This window comes from Siniperca chuatsi, linkage group LG14 (genome assembly GCF_020085105.1).
Source record: "Siniperca chuatsi isolate FFG_IHB_CAS linkage group LG14, ASM2008510v1, whole genome shotgun sequence".
Classification (NCBI taxonomy): domain Eukaryota; kingdom Metazoa; phylum Chordata; class Actinopteri; order Centrarchiformes; family Sinipercidae; genus Siniperca; species Siniperca chuatsi.
Genome location: NC_058055.1, coordinates 20,649,214 through 20,674,575, shown reverse-complemented (window position 1 = coordinate 20,674,575; position 25,362 = coordinate 20,649,214). Strand labels below are relative to the sequence as shown.

Genomic DNA, 25,362 nt, shown 5'->3' with positions numbered 1-25,362 from the left:
TGCTTCGCCTCCAGGCTCCAACCGCCCTACGATGGAGCCGGTAGTCTTCGCACAAGATACGACACACAGCACGGACAACACTCGAAAACAAGGATGCATGTTCCATTTTTCATTGATTTAGTCATTCACGAACCAGAGAGCTTTCAGGTGACATAACACAACCGTTGGCATACAATATTGGAGGTCCTCTGCTTTTTTGCCTACAGTGACCGTCAACAGTTGATTATATTTCTCAATGTACTTTGCTGTCGCTGTTTAATTCTAGGGTTGCAACAAATTGTTATTGATTAATCTATTGGTTACTTTTTTCTATTAATTCATTCTAATAATTGTTGCAGCACCATTTCATTTAATAACATTGCTTTGCTAAATACTGAATATACAACTCAAACTCTTTGTTTCGTGAGACCAGTTTTGGGAAAACTCCAGATCTTCAGTTTGGAAACACATCTACTTTATCAAACTATTCACATTTTCTATCAAAGTATTTTCTCACACCAATTTGTGTGGTAATTGGTGTCAAACGCGGTGGCTAAACTTGTGATGTGGCTTTAAAGCTTCTACAGATATTTTGAGTTTCAATTTGTTTTCATTGTTGACCTTGGAAACAGCAGTTGACAAAACAATCTAACCTCAAGGTCCATTTAGTAGCTGTCATGTAGCTTTCAATTATACCACATGATCTGCATCAGCAGATAAGTTTGCCCAGCTGTCCTGGAATTGTTTTTTTCTGATCACATTCAGGATCTTTTGTCCATGTTGGTTTAAAATTTGAAAGATGAAGATCATGTGATATGATCGAATGCTCCAACACAACTACTAAATGGACCTTGACATTAATATGTCTTGTAAACATCTACAATGCCATGCTATTTGAGAGGATTAGTGGAAATACTGAGCTTTTATTAGATAAAAGGTGTTTTTGGTAAGTTAGTCAGCTGGTGTTCTCATTAAAGGTTATTTGAAAGTGCAAGAATCAAGAACTTACACATTAAAGTCAATCAACAATAAGTAAGTAAGCATACAGTACACTTTTTGGACATTATTAATTCGGTGAAGTACAAAATGGCCAATAAAACAGGTTCTGTTTGCCCTCCTCTCCCTTTCCTTGAATCCTCAAACTTCTCTACCTCTTCTTTAGTCTCATGATGTCTCTCCTTCTATCTGTATTTATCTGTTTTTTAGTCTAAAAGTTCCTTCCTATCTCTCTCTCCCTCACTCGTTTAATCTCAGGCCAAAAGAAACATGGTCGGAAACCAGAAAACCAAGCAGCTCGATGGAGGCCAAACCAGAGATCACTTCTCCCATCCTGGACTCCTTCCCTCCCTCTAGCTACTGCTTCTGACGCCGCTGTGAAGCACAAACAGGCTTTCAACCTATTACTTCACTGATCAAACTCCATGATTTTTCCATGACTGGTTCATGACGAAGGACCTCATCCGCAGCCAACATGTTATAAGATAATTTCAAGTCGTGCAACAAGGTTTTTGTATTTCCAAGACTTCTGCTTCGCTCTTCTGCTTATCTGTTCTTTCATGCAACAATTTAACACCTGGGGAATGTAACCTTAAGCGTGACGTCTTTCCATGAAGGTGGGTGATGAATGTGCTAATTTGGGATGTGGAACTTCCTCCAGCTTCTTTGCCTGGTCTGCGAACGAACTGATGTTTCCATAGCAAGATTGTCTCAAAACTAAAATTGCAATAATTAATGACAAAATCCTCAGACATAGTTGCAGGTTTAAATTTCTCCCATTAATTATCACACACATGCTGCTCGTCCATAGTCTTATTACACAGATGACAGACTTACATATGAATAATTATAGTACTAATTCAAAGAACGAACCATCTTTGACTTGACTTGTCCCCCCTTAAAAAGGATTTTTAAAAAAAAATGTTGGTTCAAGCTGGAATAGTAATTTCTTTTTTCTCTATCTAAAACACGTAACTTTCTACAACTCTATAGTCCCTATTTATGTTTTTCTGTTATGAATTACTGTAGGTAATACTGTAATACTGTAGGTCAGATGCTTTTGCAGACAGTAACTTCTCCATTTAAAAAAAAACAAGATTCAGTTGAGCAAATGAAGCTTTAAAATTTTCCACAAACACAAGAGCAGCACACGGCTAGGGGAGGAGCAACGTGTGTGTGTGTGCGTGTGTGTGTGTGTGCGTGTGTGTGTGTGTGTGTGTGCGCGTGCTGTTCAGGTGACAATGAGATTCGAGGCCTTTATTTTCCATGGTAAACCACAACAGGCTTAACCTCACCTAACTGTACACAACGAACACACACGCACACACACGCACACACAGATGCACTTCAGAGAAGACCCTTATTGTCAAAACAGAGTCATGATTTTGCCCTTAGTACATTTTTGTATTGCAAATATAAAATGAAAGTCTCGCTTTTCTCACTGAGCTTCAAATAACGTTTAAATACACTCTTTAATCTCTACTGAAGTTGGATAATGATGTTTCTCTTGCCATAAGCAAAATGAATAGTGACGATTGTAATACCCAGATTATAGTTTATGCAACAGTCTATCTTGGCCACTGAAGAGATAAAAGCTACAGATCACTCTGGGAAACTAGACAACCACAATTTGACATTAAATAAAATTAAATAAAGTAATGCAAATTACCTTTACTGGCTCCTGTGTTCACATTTTAAGTAAGTAATCCTTTTTAAGTAAGTAATCCTTTGAAAACTATGAATGAAACTATGAAATAACTGTTTGTGTAACTGTGTTTCTTAGATGCTGGGTAACCTTGGGGGAGACTGCACAAATAGGGGAGGGTTATGGGTTTTGGATGGGGAAAAAGGAAGATAGGAATCTTGTGTGTGCATTTATGAATGAAAATGGACACATCAGTTTTCATTTTATCATTCAAAAACAGATCACAAATCCATCCTCCTATACAGGCTACAATTTTGTCTTAATAATGATTAATAAAGTAATTTATTACTTTATATATTTCTAATGCTAATAATCACTGATTAATGTAGGTCCCTCTTTTTTGCATGAGGATGTCTCATCTTGGAATCAAAGTAAGTGGCAGCGGGGAGTCTCCAGGGACATTTGGGGACTTTCTCTCCCTGTGGTGAAATTCACAAAAGAAAAAAAGGAGAAAAATAAAATCAACAGTCTTCTTACTTGCTTCCTCTAATCAAAACAGCATACCACTGACTTGCTGTTTAGCTAATGGATGCTTAATTGAAACCAGTATTCCCTCAACTGGCCTGGGATTAATGTGACTCTGCAGGGGGATCAACTGGAGCCTGGATGGCACTCACGCTGCGCTGCTTGTTTGTGACAGTGTCAGAGTTATGGCTGTCTTTAATTGCCAGCATTAAGACCCCAGGCGCATTTTTAAAGACAAACAGAAATGAAATTAGACCAAGAGATGAGGGGAAGGAGAGACATGAAGGGCAAAAGAACGAATGCAAGGCAGAAGGAGAGTTAGGGAGGAGTGACGGTCGCTTCGCTCTGCAGCGCAGCGGGGGAGCAAACGAGTCCTCCGGGGTCCTGACCAGTGATGGATTAGCCTACTTTTGGTCCAGTTCATTCTAACTGTTACGTGGGCCTTGTCCCTTTCCCATCTCTGTTAAGTGGTGACATTTGGATAAATAGTGGAGTTGAGCAAGATGGACAAAATAAAGAGAGAAAAAACTTACAGGTGGTGCTGAAAAGCTGAGACAGAAGAGGTTGAAGTCCCTTGAGGCTGATGCAGCCAAATGTTTTAAAATATCAAAGTATTCATTTGGCGCTATTACCAGTCAATTATCTCAGGCTAGTAAGCCCGATGTCACTGGCGGCAGAGAGGAGAGAGAGCAGAGAGAGCAGCCCAGTGAGCCCAGCGATACCAGTTCAACTGTTAGTCAAGGTTCTGCAGCAGTAAGACAGAAGACAACAGGGATAAGATAAGCAAGGCTGGGGTTTGGCTAACTGGCTACTTAGCTATCGGTTGCCTTTTGTTGAAACATGTTCAACTTTTCATAAAGTCCATTTGCTTGTCAATGTTACTTTTCATGAACCGACCAATCACAGCCTGGGATGGGGCGGGGTGCTAACAAAAATTTGACGCGCTACAGTAAACTGTGAGACTAACCACAGATGTAGACTATTTTTCTTGCACAAGGATTTAATGAAGGAACAAAACCTATAAAACATTTAACTGCTGTATATTAATACTATACTAGTGGTATAAAGTTTACTATTATATGAAATTCTATGAATATAATAACATTATATAATTATATATTATACATTATATAATTACTATACTAACATTATACTATTATATTAACATTTTACTTAAGTTACTGTTAGAAATATTGTTCAGTAATCCTGCTTAAAGGTGGGCCGGTTCTGAGTCAAAAAGTCCAGGGCCATTTTTCATTCCCAGTCCGTCGCTGGTCCTGACAATGGACTGATTGTGCCCGTGCCTGCTGTAAATCTGCTTCTGTCTGAAGGGGGATTCGGCAAGGGGACCATAAAAACATCATCGATGGAGTCTGTCTGACTGACTGCATGTCTGTCTGTCTGTCTCCCATTCCTTTTGAATGAAAGAAAGAAAAGCCTAATCAATGGCGCCGCTTCCACAAAAATTACAGTGTAAAATCTGCAGCTTGATGAGGATGATGGATGCTTAGTTTCATCAAAATAATTCATTTTTAAATAAATTCATATTTATTGTTTATTTCTTCATTAATAACTTTTATTTGACTCCTTTAGAGGTTTCAACAATCAGCATCAGTTCATTTGACCAAATACAATAATTGTGAACTGAAAATTGTTTCAGCAATGTCACAGAGATGAACTGAAAGCTTATATGGTGGCATGCAAATACTGACATACAGGCTCCGGGTTTAATTTCCTTTCCAAGATTCTTTTTCCCGCTCACATATTCATTTTTTGATTGGTGTTTCAAAAGATGTTTAGCACGCAGTTAGGTAACATGTGACATTGCAGGTTAATTCAGCTATTAAATTCCCCGTCAAACTGTTTTTCATACTGTACTTTCCCCATATTTCTAGTAACCCTGTGGGACGCCTAGAAACAGTATAAAAGATAACTCTTCCTCTATATAGAAACCAGACAACCTGAGATTTGATCAATATGACTGTTACTTATATTTATATTTAACTGAAATTAGTCAATACAGAAAATATTTAGCATGCCTAAATTTAATTTTTTCCTCTGAATGAATTGGATACTCTGCTAAAATAACAACAGCATAAAAGCTGCACTCCAAAAACACACACACGCACAAAAACCTTAAGGTGGAGCAATCCAACACTATCTGCATGTGAAGAATGGATTTACAAGAAACATGATTGAACAAACTTCATGTGGCAAGATGAAATGTCTTTGCTGATTCTTGTGCAGCAGTGCTGAGGAGAAAATAGTTGACCCTGTTTGCTATCTGATAATTAATAAAAGCCTAATATTTGTGTAATAAACAACAGACGATACGAAAGCGTGGCATCCTGTCACTCAGTGCAGGCAAGGGAAAAAAATGTATCAAAGACAAATAGTTAAATTGATTCAGTCTCGATCATTTTGGCTGTGGCAACTCTGCTGCCCACTTTGGTTTCTTCAAACAAATCCACTTCCTGTTGTTCGAGAGTAAAAACTGACCTTCAGATTTGAATTAGCCCTGGATTTGTGTTCCTTTTCCTTGAGTGCGGTGGTGAAACGGTTAAAGGTGTTCTTAAGGTGTCAGAGTCTGTTTCAACTGGGGCTGTGGTTTTGTTTTACCAGGTGCACAACGCTGTAACCGCTTCTCATTGTTTACTGCTAACTCCCTTCCGCTACTGCTGTTATCTTCTCTTCCTTCATTGTTCTCTCTCTCTCTCTCTCTCTCTCTCTCTTTCTCTCTCTCTCATTTTATCAATCTCTCTGCCTCTTTCAATTTCTCTCAGCCTCGTTTGCATCCACTTTCTCCTTTTTCTCCATCATCTTTTCCCTCCATCTGATCAAGCCAATCTGTACTCGTCTGATAAATCAGGTGATGTGTTTCTTTTGTTCTTCACTTCCTGCCCACCCACCTCTTCCCTTTCATCTGTCCTCGGTGTGCATACAGTGTTCCCCACATACATGCCATGTACTATGTGCAACACCTACACCGCCACGCACGCCCACACACTGTCTCTCTCTCTCTCTCTCTCTCTCTCTCTCTCTCACACACACACACACACACACACACACACACACACACACACACACACACACACACACACACACACATGCTCATACACATACCAACCACAGTGCAGTGCACATCACAGTTGCTCTAGTTTTTGTTTGGCCCTGAAAAATGCTCATACAATCCGATTTACTGCGATACCTTCCCACACAATTACACACACATACACACACTCAACACATTAAAAACACTTTATGAGATCCATAACTTCCTGAAACTAAACATATTAAGTTCTGGGTGTTAGTGACAACACCTTTGTGTCATTAAAGCATCTTGTTTTTATTTCTTCTGTCTTCCTTTTAGCATTTCACCTCCTTCAACCCCTTCCTTCCTCTTTCGAGACAACATCAACCCTACTCGTTTCCTCAAGGCCACCTCTTCTTCCTCGCCTCTCGTTTCCATCAACTCTGAAATCCTGACGCACTTATCGGACACACAATCAACATTTTCTCCATGTCTTTGTCTCTCCATCTCTCTCCATCATAGAACGAAGGCCGGTGGGAAAAATAGGCTCTCATCGCGCGGTTCCCATGACCACAAAATGTGGACATGGGTGTCTTTCCTTACTCGACAAAACAGGGCAAAACAAAAGTAGGAAATCTATTTGACGCATGACGAGCTCCTTTTGAGGAAACCTGTTGAAGAGGGAATTCCTCCCTCTCCCTTTTCTGGCTTAAAAATTACATTAACACATGGATACAGTGCCAAAACACATGAGTTTACACAGACTGAAGAAATCATAGCACACACACCTCTGGCAGTACGCTGCGACATATTCACCTGGGACTTATTTTCCTCCTTCTGTGCGATGTCCTTTGACGGAACAACATGGTAATTTTAACATCACTAATGTAACTACATTAAAATAATAACAGTCACTGACATGCTTGGCAATGACAGGCATGCGGGAAATCGGCTTTACAGCACAGAGCAGGAAGAGGGCGCTGGCCCTCCCTGCGCAGTCAGAGCTCAAGATTACAGAGAGGACACGACTGAAAATGGGACAAGTAGTAATATTTATGATAAGATGTAGGTTGTTTATGGGTGTTAGTTTCAGATATCAAGAACTTACATATCCATAATATACAATGAGACAACAGCATTTTACAAATCAGTTAAGTTTACCCACATCGTTTATACTGAGGTTTCTGCCAAGGTTTGATATCTCCGGTTATATTAGGTCATTGCAGCCAATGTTGCAGTATTGGATTTACAGGATTTTTATATCAATGTGGTGATGTACCTTGATTTTTCAGGTATTAATACCCTGGATTAGCCAAACACAGGCATTCAAATCCTGTGTTGTGCATTAACATATTACTTAGCAACATTTTACAGTATTGGAATTACTTTTTTCAGGAACTTGTAGTGTAAGGGATTACAATTTGAAAGTCAGCTTCATTGCAGTTACTAATCCCAGTAACCGTCCATTACTCCAACATTTTGAGGTTTGGCCGGTTTGCTGTCTTAACAGGAGTTGGATGGAGGGTTGATAACAATTTTGACTCTGTACATTAAGTGGACAGACTAGGCCGAGACGTTTTAGGGCTCCACCAAGAAGAAATGTGCCTCTTGGTAACTCCAAAGTTGTCTAATTTACATGTTTCGTCTTCTTAGCTGCCAGCTAGCCATGTCGCTTTGCCTACATTTGGTTGGTAAGCTAGAGGGTGTGTGAACAGTTGCCACGGGGCTAAACCAGCTATTGATGGTCAGTAAAGACCTCCAAGCTGTAGGCTGGCTGGCTGTTAAACCACAATGTCTTATTTTCAATTTCAAGATGTGATATGTAGGTGTGGAGACTTTGGAGTTGTTTTAAGACAGCTAGAACTGTGCTGAGTAACAGAGATATATTACTTTTGTCTGATGAGTAAACAACAGTGTTCATTGATGGTTATTTTATCTACAAAATGTTTCTTAATTTTTCAAAACATATAAAATATCACAAAGGGTGACAAATCAAAGGAACATAATCTATCTTATCAAGATGTCTATGACAAAAAAATGTGCCTCTGGGTGTTTTGATAATGGTGGTGGTGAGTCTAACATGTCACTCCAAAATCTACTCTAAAGCATCATAAGTAATTTGATGGCTAAACTATACATGTAGCATGTTGTAAGAAACAACAAGAAAATTATTGACAAGAAGTATTTTGCAACATTTAAATATGCATACAAGTTGAACAATTAAACCTAAAAGATCAATTAACTACACTGGGGAAACAAGAAGAATGAAACATACCGCCTGGCAGGGTCTTGTTTTTAAACAATGCACACTGTGTGTTAAGCTGCTGCTGTGTTGTGTGTGTGTGCATGATGTATGTTAGTGTGTCAGTGTGCATGAAGAGGAAGAAGGAAGTAAAGACGTACAGTACAGCTTACACTACTATGAGTGTATGTGAGGATCAGAGTCTGTACTGTACATTAGTGTGTTTCTCTGTGTAGTAAATGTGTGTGTGACTTCAGTATATGTATGTAAGCACAGTATTAGTGGTGTGTTGGACTTGTATGTATGTTTATGAGTCATGTGTGTGTGTGTATATGATGGCGGAGGCTGCTTCCTCCCCTCAGCAGATGAGTATCATATGAGGGAGGATTATAATACTTCTGCTCCTGTGTGTGTGTGTGTGTGTGTGTGTGTGTGTGTGATCACAGCCATGTGTGCTGGGCTGCTTCATGCGGCTGTGGAGGCTCCAGCTGGTCTGGGCAGAGCCACGGCACGGGGTGGAGAGGGGTGGAGGGAGGAGGACGGGGTTTGAGTTTCGTTTAGTCGACTATTTTTATGAACACTATTTTAATAAAGTGCACATTAAAATGATGATAAACGTCGGCTGCAGAGGCTGAGGTTTGGAGGGTGAGATGACTGGTGGAGGAGGGAAAAGTCATCACAGGACATTATTAATTACTAACATCAACATACCAAATATGGATGTTTACTCACAATGAAAAACACATGATGATAAAAATGTTCTTGTCTGGTTTTGAGTCAGTGATCAGGTAAACCACTCGGTTTGTTACCATGTCACTCAGACCATTAACTAACAAGGCAACAAGACCCATAAGCATACCATACTTCACGGTAGGGTTGGATGATATGACCTAAATTCTATGAACACATTAAATTGGAATTATTTATGTAATAAGGTAATGAAGATTTTTTTTTGCATTCAATTTTCTTTTTGGTGCTGGCAAAGTTTTTATATGTTTGCACGGATTAAAGCAATACTTCGACATTTTGGGAAATATGCTTACTCACTTTCTGGCGATGAGTTAGATGAGAAGATTGATACCACTTAACAGTTAGCCAAGAAATAGTCCTGCATGTACGGTGAATTATCGTTTTTACATTACGCTTCTTTTAAGGACTGAACAAACAAGATGAGCTTTAGAGGTGCTGGTAGGTGGATTTTGTTGTCTGCGGACTGAGCAAGGCTAGTTGCTAACCGGCTGCAGACTGAAGCCTTAAGTTTAATGGATAAATATGAGTGGTATCAATCTTCTCATCTAACTCTAAACCAGAAAGCGAACAAGTTTATTTCCCAAAATGTCGAACTATTTCATGGGTCAGACTTAGAATACTTAAAGGATTAAGTATTCTAAGTCTGACCCATGAAAGACTATGGACTTCTGGATTGGACTTTGGGCTAATTGGTTAAACATCTGGTCACAGGTTCTTGTAGCTATTCTCAGTTTTATAAGGAATTCAAAATGTTTACTATTTGAAACCTGTGATGAGAGTAAATTTAGGTTGGTTGTTGGCTTTCAGTAATTCATCAAATTCAGTATATCCAGCCCTACTCTACAATTATATTGATGGTCGATTAATTATTTAGTTATTATTTAAGTAAAAATGCGCCAAAATTCACTGGTAACCACCTACTCTTATAACAAATAGGGAGTAGTCAACGCCCAACCCTAGAAATGCATCACTATGTCTAACCTTCCAATTTTCTGATCATACAGGAATAATCAAGAATCAAGAACAAGAAGTACCCACCAAATGAACAACACACGCAGACATGCACACACAAGAATCAAAGTACCATCCTAGAGTTCCAGATCCACACTCAAAACACACACAACAAGACGTGAAGTTAGTTACGCTCACTCTAGGAACACACACACCTCCATCTCTTAGTACGAGAGTGTAAACAGGTTGTAAATTTCCTTACAGGGACAGATGAAAGAGGCAGAGCACATGGCAAATTGTCATGTACGTCATATGCACATATGGTCGTCACACTGACTGTGTTTGCAAACAGCAGAATCACCAGCACACAGGCAAACACACCATCTGTGGCTGAGACTGCAGGCTTATAAAATGAGTGGAGGTAACTGACTACATATTGTATGCGCTGTTTTCGTTTTAGTGGATTAATATGTCCAGTACAGTTTAAAGTGTAATGATAAAGTGAATGAGACAAACTGAAGTACATGTTTGGTAATGAGAAATGTTTGCTTTTCTTTTGTTAAATATTTGTAGCTTTTCTGCTGTCTCAAAGTTGTAACTTTCTCCTATACAGATTTGCATAATGCAAGTCATACTTGTTTGCTGGATGTACAAGCAGAGATGTGGCCCCATGACCAGAGTTATACACTCAACCTGTCACCCCATATGATGCAAAATCTGACCTTTGTCTCCATGCTGATCTTGACCAGGGTCATTTTATAGAGTTCACTTGATGCTGTTGACACTTTGGCAAGGATCGTTTATCCTATTTATTATATTCTCATGAATCAAATTATTTGTCATTGTAGATCTGTAGATTTCATTCAGTGCGTATTTAAATTTCACTACACCTCTTTATGTAAATTACTTTAAATGATGTGACATACAGCTCATTAAGTAAAATTCCTGGTTATGTAAATTAATTTCTCTTTGAAAGAAATCTGGGGTTACACATGATTTGGTTTCCTTTTTTTGGAAAGTACAGGGTAATTATGTGTTTGTGTGAGTGTGTGTGCATGTGCGTGCATTGTTATATGTGGAGTATGAACCTCTACTAATCTAGAGAGGCCGTGACTGCTCTGTGAAACTGTTCAACAGCCTGGTTTCTGACAGTAATGAAGAGGAAATGAAACGAGACTTTAATTCCCATAGGTCACATGATTTAAAAAAAAAAAATAAAAATCTCTCACTCTAACAGAAACCCAGAGTGTTATCACCTCAATATCACTCAACTTCCCACAAAAACAACTGCAAACCTGTCAGGAATTGGATTTCCCATTGACATCAATGTTTCAAAGAAGACAAACCCAGATGCTGCAGGTTTCTAACGGCAGGAATACAGCTTCAGAACTGGATTAAATAGAAATTAACTTTGTATTTTACTTATGCAAAATGGATGTGCTGTGTGTAATAAGGAAAAAGCAGAGAAACAAGGGCTGCATGGATTTAGACAGAGTGGATGCAGACAGGTGCTCGTTGCATCAGTGCATGGGAAGACAACGGTCTGAAAGCTTTGTTTATTCTCTTTTTTTCTAAACCCTGATATTCCTTATTCCATGCACACACAAAAAAAGCCTTTGTGTTATTAAATCTCCATACAAAACCAATGGATGTCAATAATATGCTGAAACATGTTTTTTAATGTTAGTAAATGCTTCTTAATTTAGATTCCCTAAGGCTTTTTAATTATTTATTTGAATACATGTACATACACTTTTGAGGATCAAAAGCTAGTATCTCCACCTTCAATGCCATTTAACCATTATCCATTTTTGGATACAGGCGAGCTCACAGGCAGATCGCTGCAGCCGTTTATTCGAAAGTTTACTTTGAAACTCCTCACTGACCAGGAACACGAGAGGGAGGAGGGATTCAACATGTTGTGAGTGTGGCCCACTAACCTACAAACTTTGTGATGTGGGTCTGAAGCTAAACAACGAAGCAACATGCTCATTCTGGGGAGCTGCTAAACATCCAAACACGAAAACAATTACAGAGTAGGCTCAGCACCTCCACTCCTATTAATTACTTACTACTGCTGATTGGGTATTGATTAGACATTATTCTGATTCAGAGTCTTGGCATATTGAATGTGTTGACAGCAAAAACTTCCTTTTAAAGCAGATTTAGATGGCCGGAAAGGCGTAAAAAAGGAATTTTCGAATCCTTTATAGTTAAGGTGATAAATAGAAATGTATATATTCTCTATATTGTAGACAGATAAAACCTCCACACAGTGTTCTGATAGCTCCCAATAATTTGAATTGAAAATACCTGACTAAGATCTCTGTTACATTGCTCTGTTAATTTAATGGTAACTACTATCAGTTTGAATTTTGATCCAGCACCTATAAAAGTTTTTTGGAAGTGCATGCTCTATACCCAGTTGTTGTAACTTAAGCTGGACATGTTACCATTAGTTGATTGCGGGACATATAACTATGACTGAGGACAAAAATGTTGAGTTTCAATACCATGCTGCAGGAAATGCTTTGTCATGTTAGACAAACTTTTCTGCATGAAATAATTTTTGTGCCGTGATTTCATGTTGCTGTATCACTACTGTCCGTTGCTAAGCTTTACCGCACCTTTTAAGCGAGCTCCTATTGTAAACACGACATCTTAGACAAAGACAGGTTAAACTTTGCAATTAGGAATTGAGAAACGGCACTGAAAAGTTCTCCAGTTCTAAATTGGGAACCAGTCCCAATCCAGAACCTAAAAAGATCTTGGGGTGATTTAATGGAGCTACACGTTTAGCAGACTTTGTCATTGTTTTCATATTTTTAACTGATCAACAAACCATGTGTGCAGTATGAATATGTAGATTTATGTGGACTATTTTGATATCTACTGGTGTGTGAGAGAGACAATGCTGTCATTGATTAACTACAAGCTGAGAACACACATCTGGGAGGTTGGGACAGCTTGATCTGTAAACAATGAGGAGAAACTGCATGGTTTCGCTCCACAGGCCAATGACTCACCTGGGTGCAACATCCCGCAACTCTCTCTCACTCACTCACTCACTTTCACTATTCCACTATTAGGTTCAAGTCCCCAGCGGGATATAAGAACATGAAACACACACACACACACACACACACACACACACACACACACACACACCCCTCATGAAGACCTCACAGACAAACACTGGAGCCTAAACAAAGATTTGCTTCTCGAAACTTGCCCTCTTTCTTCCCCTGTCTCTGTTTCTGTCTCTCCCTTCTTCTCTTATGAAACTTTCAATAAATCACCGTCTCACTATTTAAATTTGAGACAGTGGAGGATGTTTCTTTTCCAATTATCTCCCGTTGCGCTGTAAAGCAAAAAATACATTTGAGAAGCTGGAACCAGAAAATGTGTGGCAATTTTACTTAATTAATGACTAAATAAATGATTAACTGATTATCAAAAATCATTATCCGAATTTTGTCTGAACTGCATGCTCCATAACACCGAGTTGGAGTTAACGTGACATTACTTTACAGCATGAAAATGGAATAGGGCAACTAAAATGGAGCTCAAGCTGTCAGAGTTGATGGCAGCAAAAGTGAAAGGCACATGGAAAAAAAACATCCAACATGTTTGACCTCTAGCATCCTCTTGGTGACAGGAAGCGTGGGAGGAATTATGGGAAATGTGGTCTTAATTTAGAGAAACACTAGCACTAACATCACATGAGGTTACCAACCGTCTCGTTCTGTTTTCTTTCCATACCAACTGCAGCAAGGTATCGCAATTCATTTGATGTTCTGCTCAGATATGGTTTGTGTAAACAAAAAAGGGCCAACACATGAGATTTTGTCTGTATTAACTTGTCTGGATGTATAAAAATAGAAAAACAGAATTAATAATATCAAATCAAACAAACCCACACTTCCTTCGCCAACACCTGTCTTTCACTGCTCTACAGTGCCCTCCCCCCCTGTGCCGGAAAGAAATAAGTGGATGAATAATTACAGGTATAAACACCTTGGGGCTATCTGAAGGGTTTTTCCCCCTCGTCTTCTGATATTCTTTTAAACATTTCCGCCTCTTGAAATAGTCTTCTGAACAGTTTTTCTTTAGATGCCTTCACAGCCCGCTACTTCAAAGCCGCCAGGGCGATGAGGACGCTCTTATGGTCATTTGTATTTTAATCTTCCCCCTCCCTTCCCCCTCCCTCTATAATGCTCTCTTTACCGCTTTAGCCCCCCTCTTCAAACTCTCTCTTTACAGTCTATTTATCTGTCTTCATTCACATCTATTTTGATCTCTTGCTCATATTTCCTGTCCCTCTTCGAAGCAGCGGGAACACTCAATCTACCGGAGACTGACTGAATGTGACAACCTGTGGCCACACACACAGATACTCCGTTATTTAGTAAATAAATATATATCTGTGATGTTCCTCACTGCAGGAGAAAGCCTGGATTTAGGATTTCTCTTCTAGATATATAATTTAATGACTTTTCATGCCTTCCTTCACTGACACATGATGTTGGTTAAATGTAGACATCAGAGACCTCGTTGGTTTTTCACTCCTGATTAGAGCTGAAACAATTTGCCGGTATTAATCGGTAAGTTGATCAACAGAACGGTTTAAGTCATTTTTCGAGAAAGAATTACCTTTAAAAAAAATCACTGCTTAAAGCTTCTCAAATGTGAATATTTGAAGCTTTTTTTTGATTTCTAGATAGTGAACTAAATATCTTTGGGTTTTGGACTGCTGGTCAGACAAAACAAGACATTTGAATACATCACCTTCCGGCTGGGTGGGAATTTTACTCTCATTTTATGTTATTTTATAGACCAAGCAAATGATCGGTTAATCAAGAAAATCATTTATAGCTGAATCGATAATATAATGCTCAGTTGCAGCCCCACTCCTGATCTCATCAAGTCAGGAAACATCTGAATCTTCAATCCTTCAAAAGATGAATATTATTTCTCTCAAATTACTTAGCACTGTCAATGAGGAGGTTTTTTTTTTTTTTTTTACTTCTGTAGGGAATTTTAAGTTTGAATGCCTATTTGGGTCTAATATTTTGTTATTAATATGATAAATATAAAATAATGAGACGACAATATAAAACATTATGTGTGTGAAGGAAACTTCTCCTGCACTCTAATGATCTCAACACAAAGAAAAAGGATTTTTGCATGTCTGGCTGAGAGCCATAACAGAGATTTGCTGTCCTATCATCAACCTCATTTCACTCAATAATCTTAGACTTTAGACAGCCATAATCTTGCACTTACATACACTGCAACAATGGCAAGTTAAGACTCTGCCAGTTCCTTTATCCCATAGCGCCCTTGCACATTGGAAACGGCAAAATTAGTAGCTTTTAAAAAAACTGTTTTCACTTGGACAACATGGATGTCCTTAGTCCTTAAAAAGACATTTGGAGATGCAAGATTTCCATCCGATCCCGGGTTTTGCTGCCTTCTAGTGAAAGCTGCTTTTCTTTTAGGCCTCTTAAATCTGAGTGATGGGGTCCTTATCATAGCCAGTCAGAGGCAGGGAGGCCCCAGCACCGCTCATCCCAGCCCCTGGGTCTGAATGAAGGGGGGATTAGGGAGGCCTCAGCCTGTGTTGCCGCCATTGTTTACCAAGGGACTAGGGGCTGGCTGAACAACCCCCCTGTCAACACCCCAATACAATGGGAAACAAGGAAGTGGCAAGATCCTAGAGACTTGCACACACACATGCCATTCCCTTGATCTTGGAGGATCGACTTTGTATTATTTGGGAGATACAAGGAAGAGGAAAAGGGGATGGGGAGGGGAGCTTGTTAGCAACAGCAGCTGATTTCTGAAAGGATACGAGGAAGAGGAGGAGGCAAATAAAGAAGTTTATGGGCTAAAGATATGAAACTTTAACATTCCCCCACAAATAATATAAAAAAGCAAGCAAATAAGCTTCCAGTTGAAGTGGGTAAATATAATTAAACTGCTATTTCCTTGCATGATTTGGTTCTGGTTTGGTTCAGAGAAAGCCATGAAGGGACATTCTGAAGGCAGGCACACTTAAAAATTTCAAAAACACACAGCTGAGCCTTTAGTCTTAGAAATGACGAAGTTTTACCCCTACCCTTCCCAAACATGTAAACTGTCTCTCTGCAGTCTTCCTGTCAATATTCAATTTTAGTCTGTGAAATGAAATGTCAAATGAGCAGGAAATTCCCCCAAACAAGTCAATGACACTGCACACTGAGCTGTTAAACACTGGCTTGTAAATTCCAGTGACTAAGTTTACATACTGCCAAACAGCATTTTAAAACAAACATTTTACATTACATTTCCCAAATTAACTGGTTAATACAGTAAGCTCTTTACAGTCAGTGTCCAGGTTCAGTGAGCGGGAAAGTGTTTCAGAATGGCATGTTGCCTTCGGAGCTTGTTGATGTCTTCGTGTGACCACAGCTTCCACATCAGAGGGAGTTTCACAGCCTCTCTGACAATGAATACAACTGCACACAGCAGAATATCAGATGCTAGGTTTAGTTGCATCTAAATTTTCAGACAATGACCTGCAAACAGGACAGGCTGACCATCTCTCAGTTGGACAAGAAGGTGTCCTAACGATCAACTGTTACACCACTTCAGGAAAATGTACAACCGCTGTTTTTGTTTGGGGGGGGGGCAGCAACTAATTTCGAGCCAAACACCCACCATTCTCCATAGACAATCATTCAGTATGGCTTCTTCTACTACTTTATTTCTGCTCTTACTTTGATCTAACCCACAGAAGCCTTGCTGTTTTGTTTTCTGATCCGCTGTCATTTGTTGTGCAATCAGAGCTGAAGTCCACTGCAGCACAGGTAATATTAATGTGATGCTCCACATTAAAAGCCAGCATAACATTGATAGGCTTTTATAGTGAAGCAACTGCAGGAAATTCAGCTTGAGTTATGGAAGCCAACTGCCAACTCATTGTTCAATTAATAGTTGAGTAGTCTACCCCAAGATTTGGGCATTTTTATGCACTTTCTGTAGACCAATCAGTTTGAAATACCGCAAGGGAGGAAGATTAGAAGATTATGATTAGATAAAGAAGTGCAGGAGACATGAGCCCACAAATAAGGTATTGTTTTATCAAGTTTGGTTTAGCCCCTCCATCCCTGTTAATAACCAATATCTCCCACTAATATCAGAAACTTTAGGGGAAACACCACTCTTAGTCATCTATATAAATGCAAAGATCTTTATTTAAAAAAGTATGGTCATAAGATTAATAGTAAGTATTATGTATTAATGCAAATAGACCACATCATAGCAATAACTAAAATTTTGTGTGATGCAGAGCTATTAGACTCTGTTCTTCATCTCTTCCTTTCCCAGCTTTTTCCTTTCCCTCGCTTTTCTCTGTTCCTTCCTCTATTCACTCATTCTGTCCACTTTCCATGAAAACTCCTTTAAAAACCATAATTCAGCAAGTTGCTCAAAATGCCACCCCAAAATGAATGGGGACTCTTGAGCTTTGTCGCTTCTCTGTCTTCTGCCTTTTCATGGTTCACAAGTACCATGAAGTTATCTAACACAGTAAGAAAATGCAGAGAGCAAGTTCAATTGGAGCAAACAGATGCTCAGAACCAGCTAAGATGATGCAGGCAGCACAGAGATGGCTAGGTGGAAAAGGCAAATAGAAAAGAGAGTTGGGAGAAAGATGAGAGGATGCTGAAGAGAGGAAGATCCCCCCCTCTGCTGGGGTTTGACTCCTCAGGACGACAAAGACTCATGATCCCTTCAAAAACACTGTCTGCTGGTAATCCACAGCATTATAAACACAGCCAGCGAAGGTCTAACACACATACTGCTGCATCCACAAATGCTGGATACAAATACACACACCATACAGCAAACATTAGTACACTAAACACACCATGAACCCTGGATACAAGCACAAGCCTATGGCAACAAACTTGAGGAGAAAACATGTAGATGAAGACACACACACACACACAGAAAACATGCCAAAACCTTAGATACATACACACATTACTTAGTGAAATGAACTTAAACAGCAAACACACACACAATATGCACTATCTTACACACTCCGGATAAAGCTTTATCCAAAGACAACAAGCTGAGGGAGTTTAGTCATATCTCTGAATCCCACAAATCTCCCTCTTTGGCCACTTCCTCTGAGAGGACAGCTGATATCTACATTAATATAACAACAGTGAAATGTCCCATGAAATGCTGTAATAGGAGTATTATCGCTGAATGGGATAAGGAGGGAATGCAGCAGCCTCTCCAGCGCGCAGTCTTTACTTCTCAACAGAGATTAGAAGCTTTTTTACATGAGATGTTAACATTAATACCAGAATAATAAGGGGTATGATTTATCCGTCTTTTTGTCTATTTCATACAATCTGGTTCGGGTGAACATGGAAAATAATATGTTAATCTTTTCAGAACAACACTAGCTCTGGGAAATTTTGTTTGTGCTTCTGTTCTGTGAAATGCAATGCGACCCCCGACGGTCGAGATCAAACTGAGACCAATGTTCGATGTTCTAGGACCGATTCTCATTCAAGCCTTCGATCAGGGACAGATTATATATATATATATATATATATATATATATATATATAATATATATATATATATATATATAAAAACAGAATTATTAGATTAGTCTTGTACAATGAGAGATAAACCCACACAGCGTACCAAGGGGAGGGAAAGATATAGATAATCAAATATTACAATTAATATCTGACTTAGTCATTCAGCTGATGCTTTCACAATGACAATGAATTCAAAGCAGTTTATGGGAACACACAGAGGTTTTGAGAAATTGCCCTTGTTTTGTTCATCTTGTAAATGCTTACTACATTCAATCTCCCACTGACTTATGGAGGATTACCGTCACTGCCTCTCAACAAACTGGTTGCAAAGATTATTCACAATTTCGGACTACCAAGAAAGATTTTTATTGTTTCCAAAGGAACTGGTAGTAACAGAATGAGGGCTGCAATTATTTTCATTAATGATTAATCTACAGATTATTTTTTTGAATAAACATTAGGCCTATAAAACATCAGAAAACTCTCCCTCATAATTTCTCAGAGCCCAAGGTAAAGTCTTCGAATGTCTTGTTTTGTCCAACCAACAGTCTTAAACCCAAAGATATTCAGTTTACAATTATATAAAACAAAGAAAAATAGCAACTCCTCACATTTGAGAATCTGGAACCAGAGAATGTTTGGTGTTTTTTCTTAAAAATCACTTAACGATTAATCGATTACTCAAGTTGTCGATTAATTTTCGATCGATTGATTTACCGACTTATTACTTCTATCTCCTTGAATGTGAGTATTTGCTGCTTTTCACATCATTGTTGAAACATCTTTGGGTTTTGCGCTAGTCGTCAGATTAAAAAATGTCATCTGAAGTCCTCTGAAATTTCACAAACTAAATGATTACTCAAAAATATAAATTGATAAGCTACTTCGCTTCCTAGAATTGCCAACACAATAAGAAACTAGCAGTAAAGAAGGAAACTTTCAAAGCCATAATGCCAAGACAGAAGGACAGCAGTTAGACATGGACACACACAGACGATGTAACATGCGTTGCCTTGTCCCATATTAACACCAAACACAAGCCCTTTTTTCTAGTCTCCCAGACCTATAGTTTCCGATCCATCTCTTCCATCCATAATCATCAGCCCCACCCCCCTCAAACCTTCTAAACCACTATTCTCAACCCTTTCAAGTGGCAGGTAGACGGGGCCTGATTCGCCGCTACCGCCTCACAACCAGCGGGCTAATTACAAGGGAAGCAGCAACAAGTGAGCATTGTGTGGAGTCTCGAAGACACACGGGGAAAGAAAGTGCTCTTTATCTTGCCACCACCAATTCCCCCCCCCCCCAACCACCGCCATCCCACCCTCAACAAAAACAATCTCTGAGAGGCTCTGCAGTTGGCACTCCAGGGTTCGAGAAAGAGAAGATTGTAAGACGAAGGTGAAAAAAGTGGAGACACATTGATGAGCCACACATACCATCACACTTGCTCACCGTGTTTGTCTAACACGATGCCGGATGTGCTGTGTTGTGCAACGATGAGTATAAAGATGTTAAAGGAAATACGAGTACGCTCTCTCATACTAGTAGTTCATTCAATTATATTCTCAATCACAGTGGTTATAGTAGTAGTTAGGGACTTATGGGAGAATGACCTGGGAGATGCTGTTGTATGTACATGTGCCTCTCTCAAACAAATGCACCTTTATGTGTAAAACCGAGACTCAAACATGTGGAGCTACTATTGTCTAGGATTTTATTTCCAAGAAAAAACAAAAACACTGTAAAAAAGACTCTAAAACAGTGGCTACCTAACCTTTTTTTCATGTGACAAATTTCTTTTAAAAGTTGATGGCTTAAAGCCAAACTAGAGTGGAAACAAATACATCATTCAAGTACAAAAGCAATTTAGTCAAAGCGAGGGCATAAACAGGGTTTCCTACATGTTTTGAAGCTCTATTTGATAACATTTTATTTAACTTTATGCTATACAACTGTGGTTGAGCAAAGAAGCACACATGCCATGACATTGAAATTAAAGTTTTTTTCCCCATAGACTAGAACTTGAAAAATATGTTTTTAAAGTAGTATTTTTAGAGGAATTATTTTATCAGGAGATAGTCATAATCTTTTTTTTAACCCTTCAATGACCCATTTCAAATCTCTCATGACCAGCCGCTGGGTCTTGACCTGGACTTTGAAGAAAACAGTGGGCTAAAACACTCTCAGAGACTTCAAGGTGTCATTAGCAAATCACATTTTCTGGCCATAAAAAAGAGTTTGTGATACAGCAGATTCCTAATTCACTGTGCCTCGTATTAGATCAGCCTACAGTACATGTGATCTCATAAACAGGCATCTCTGCTGTTTAGCAACGTCTTGTCTGCTAGAGTAGGAGGTTAATTCAGGCAAAAGGATTACACAGCACGTGAAAAATGAATTAAGCACAACCGCTCATGTTTGGTGCAATTAGTCAGCCTATCCATGGATATTGGTTCTTATGGGTGACTTGAAGGGATTTTATGATTATTTTTTTAGGGGCTGTCTGGCTGGATGAGTGATATTGCATACTTGAAATCCTTCCATGAGTCTTTCTGGTGTTTGTTTAAGCGGTTTAACACTCAGAACAGCTATTAAGGCAGCAACAAACCTCTTGTCATTCACAAACAGATGAAAAACGTCATGTGAAACGGTTCACGATGACGACATCAATCATATTCCAACTTCAGCTAAGGCGTAAACAAAAACAAGCTCTTTTTCTTTACCCTCTTGAGGCTGTGGTGCTCATGAGGGAAAGCATGTTTTAAATACTGCTTTATTTCATAAGGCAGTTAAGGGGGAAACAGCACAGTTCAAAGCATAATCAGAATACATGTAAAGTTTGTGACTTATTTGCAGTGCTGCGACTGTGATCTCACACTGACAGTGCCTCTTTTTGCCTCTTTCAAACCTAAATCAGCCTTCAACGTATTAAACTATGGGTACGTCCGAGTAGTGTCATGTAATTATAATAGGTAGCAATCACATATAACTTTATCTAAAGAAACACAACTGCAAAAAAAGCCCAGCTACTATCAATACTTTAAAAATGTGACAAAAGACATGCGGAACATGTTTGCAAGCAGGTAACTGAGATGAATCTACTTTTAATTCAAACCCGTCAGAAAATTGGATTTACCCACAAAGGAGCCTTTAAATAAATCTGTATATTGAGATAAAATGCTATTTTTGTGAGAAGTAAAATATTTTAAATATTATGTTGATGCCATAGTATGCCAATCGCATCTAATAGGCTGATGTGAGTGGAAGTTTACTAATTTGCAAGATGAGATGCACAACAAAGTAAATACAAATTATGATGAAAAAGCAGAAATAAGAAATGTTTGTGCCTTTCATCAAAAAAGATCTGAAAAATCACCACCACTTATTGTCTGTCATGTCCACGCTGTTTGTGTTTGTTACTATTGAATTCTGGCTACTGAGGATCTATTTGCTTCAGCCAAAAATTAAAAAAACTAGCCAGCGACCACCAGACTCGAAACATTCTGATCCCTGAGTGCATGTTTCTGTCTTTCTTCTTACTATTATGGCAAGAGCATCACCACCAACGTTGAATATTATTAAAAAGTTAATCAAATAAATCTCTGTTTCCCTCCTGAAGCAACAAAACCATGTGTTCAGTGTTTGGACTTGTTGCCAAAGAATACAAATAGTAGCTGAAGTGCACAAACTTGCACTTGAGTCCAAAGCAGGACATAAACAGGGACAGATAAGGACTCCAGACTGCCCTCAGCTGCTGACACAAGATACCATTAAGAGACAAACATTGACCAGCGCACTATAGCCAGCAGGAGAATTAAAACAGAAGTGGACTTACAGATGGAGAAACCGAACTGTTGGGGAGGTAGGGGTCAGGCAGCATCAGGAACGGATACCCCGGATATGCCGGCGTCTTGTACATGCCTCCATCTTGGTGCTTCGACACTGAGGACATGAAAAACAACAAACAAGAGTTAGAAACTCAATAACTTTTCTCCCTGTTTTAATGGAACCATTAATAAAGCCAGGTTGTAGAAGTTGTCTTTTTTTTTTCTTTCTAGCCACACTCTTTTGGTTTGGTCTCTGAGAGGATGGGTATCAGCATGGCATCATTTTAAATTTGATTAAAATGAATATAAAAGTTAAAATTGTTGAAGGAATAACAGAAGCTATGGATGAAACAGTGTACCCACCTTCTTAGGATTCAAATAAAATATATATTTGATACTCACTCCCACAATGCTGCTTTAAGATTCAGCTGTGTGCCTCAGAACAAAAAGAAAAGCCTAACATCCAAAATAAACGTGCATACAAAGTAAGTCAAGTACTTACAAGTGTTCTAGTTACTACATGTTATATCCTTGTATGAGCACAGACTACAGTACTGGAGACAATAGCGCAACATCCGTCACCTAGCCTGAGAGGCGTGATCTCCTGTAGCCTATGTGTTAATTTATCTCTCACCACTACCTATATTAAGCATCAGAGGCCTCTCTGTGGGGTCAGCTATAACCAGGTTATACCTGGTCTGTATGAAACACAGAGACACACACTAAACTTTTTTACTGTTCCAGCCTTCTTATTGCTGAGCTTTTCCGAAGGTGCCAAAACTTTTAACGTGGCCAGAACCAGGGTGACAGAATACGAAAATAATGCAATCAGCATGATTCAGAGCGGTAACATTTTTCTCTCTGGGTTTCACTTTTTCCAAATAGACGCATTTGAAACTGCAAATCCACTTTTGATGAAGACTGTGCTCAAAAGAACACAGTGTGAAAACATTTTTCCTTTTAGAAATGACTGAAATGAGTTGAAACAACTACAGCAGAGTAGAGCCTACAGTGAGGCCTGTAATTAAAACTGCCATGTATACATTCTCTAAATGTGCCTTCTTCTAGGGAGGGAAAAGTGAAATTGTTCTGTTCTTTTGGGTGGCAACCCTAAAGAAAAAAAAGTTAAAATAAACCTCTCAAGGACCCTGGTTGACCCCACTTTTGGCAAAGTCTGGCAAAAGCTACACTGCAAAAAATGTCAATGGTTGACAGTTAATCTAACATGCATTTAGATACATGAGCACAGGGCAGATCACACTAGTAGTATCAAAACAATATAGTGAAAATGCTTGATACAAGCTGATTTGTGCTGTGTAAGAGTGAAATCATCGCATCCTGATGACTGGATTTAAGGCCAAGAGACTTCCAGAGTCCATGTTTCACTGAACAACGTGTTAAGACATTTTAAGCAGGTAATTTCTACTCAGAACAGTGGAAATCTCCCCACCAAGTGATAGATCTGAGAGATAAACTACAGAGCTGTAGACATGATTTGCAGTGTAGACCTGAAAATAACTCTTTGAAGTTGGTCTTAATGCTGCGACACGTGACCCCGTGACCAAAATACTCATAACTTTGATACAGTATTGGAGGGGGGGTTATCGCTGTAGATAGTAGTGGCTTCTCAAACAGGATGAGAGCAAGTGTGTGAGTGTCTCTTCTTACCCACGTCGAGATGCTCCCGGTGTTTCTCCGGGAAGCCCCTGTGCTCGCCCTGCTGCGCCCGTCTGACCGCCTGGAAGGGACCGACAACAAAACACGGGGTCAGATACTCCACAAAAGAAAGTCAAGAATGCATCCCGCAGAAAAACAACCACACAAGTGTCAAAGAGAGTGAGAGTGAGTTTAAAGCGACCTTATCATACTTTATGGTGTGTATTTTGTTCTGCTATTTAGTATCCCTTGTCCTGTAGTAAACCTCTGGCAGCCTGGGAATGTTACTACTGTACACCCTGAAGGCAATTCACAGCGCTTTTTTGGGTTTCATTCAACGCTTGTCAGCAGCGTATAAAATAAAACACGCTTTCTCACTCACACACACACACACACACACACACACACACACTCTCTCTCTCTATGTGTTATACACTCACACACACTCCGTGCCACCTACCGCTGCGTTCGGACTTTGATTTATTTCCGACTCGTTCACCAGGGAGGACTTGAGGTCGGCCAGGTCTCTCTCCGTGAACGCGTTTTCTTGGATTTTCTCCTCTTGCTCCCCTTCGTCTTTGAACGCTATCATCTCATCATTCGCTCCCAGGTCGTCCCCGCCGCCGCTGCTGAGCTGAGGCATGTCTACTTCTCCCCCACCCCTGCGAGATTATACACTTTAAAAAAAATAAAATAATAACAAAAAAAAAAGAAAGAGTATAAATAAAGAAAAGAATCAAGGGACTTTTTCTGTTAAATCTCCTCAGTCTGGGGCGCCTCCAAAGTGCAGAAACATCCACCACATACAGAAAAAAAAGTTGAGATGTGGCGTCCCCCGGCTGGTTGGTTGGTAGAGAACTAATGTTTCCCTACAACAGCAAACAGCTCATTTGAGCCCAAGACTAGGCGAGGACTCCGACATCAAAGGGCGCCGAACGGATGATTGACAGGTCCGATGACTTGTTGGGGGGTTGTACGATTGTTTCGGCAGAGCTTCTTAAAGAGACATCACCTCCCTGAGCTCAGCTGAACAGGCATAATTCATGACTTCCAGAGGCGTGTTCACACCACCCACGGTCCCCTGGCTGCAGACGGCTGCTGCGTTTTGCCACCAAAACTTCGCTAAAGTCAAACAACAGTGCACATGTGTA

General features: G+C 39.5%; 1 protein-coding gene across 18 annotated transcripts in view; it reads right to left on the bottom strand.

The window, feature by feature from the left end:
* tcf7 (transcription factor 7) overlaps window positions 1-25,147 on the bottom strand; it is a 78,624-nt gene extending 53,477 nt beyond the window's left edge. For 4 of the 18 annotated variants that reach the window (XM_044223047.1, XM_044223062.1, XM_044223055.1 and 1 more), the window contains exons 1-3: window positions 24,672-25,140; window positions 24,224-24,293; window positions 22,564-22,670 (exon numbers count right to left, since the gene is read on the bottom strand). In XM_044223047.1, the coding sequence (XP_044078982.1) occupies window positions 22,564-22,670; window positions 24,224-24,293; window positions 24,672-24,854 (360 nt within the window). In that variant the 5' untranslated portion in view covers window positions 24,855-25,140. Of the gene's footprint in view, window positions 1-22,563; window positions 22,671-24,223; window positions 24,294-24,671 lie in introns of all 18 variants that reach the window. The other 14 variants (XM_044223050.1, XM_044223049.1, XM_044223057.1 and 11 more) reach the window with 9 other exon arrangements.
* Window positions 25,148-25,362: the final 215 nt, after the last annotated feature.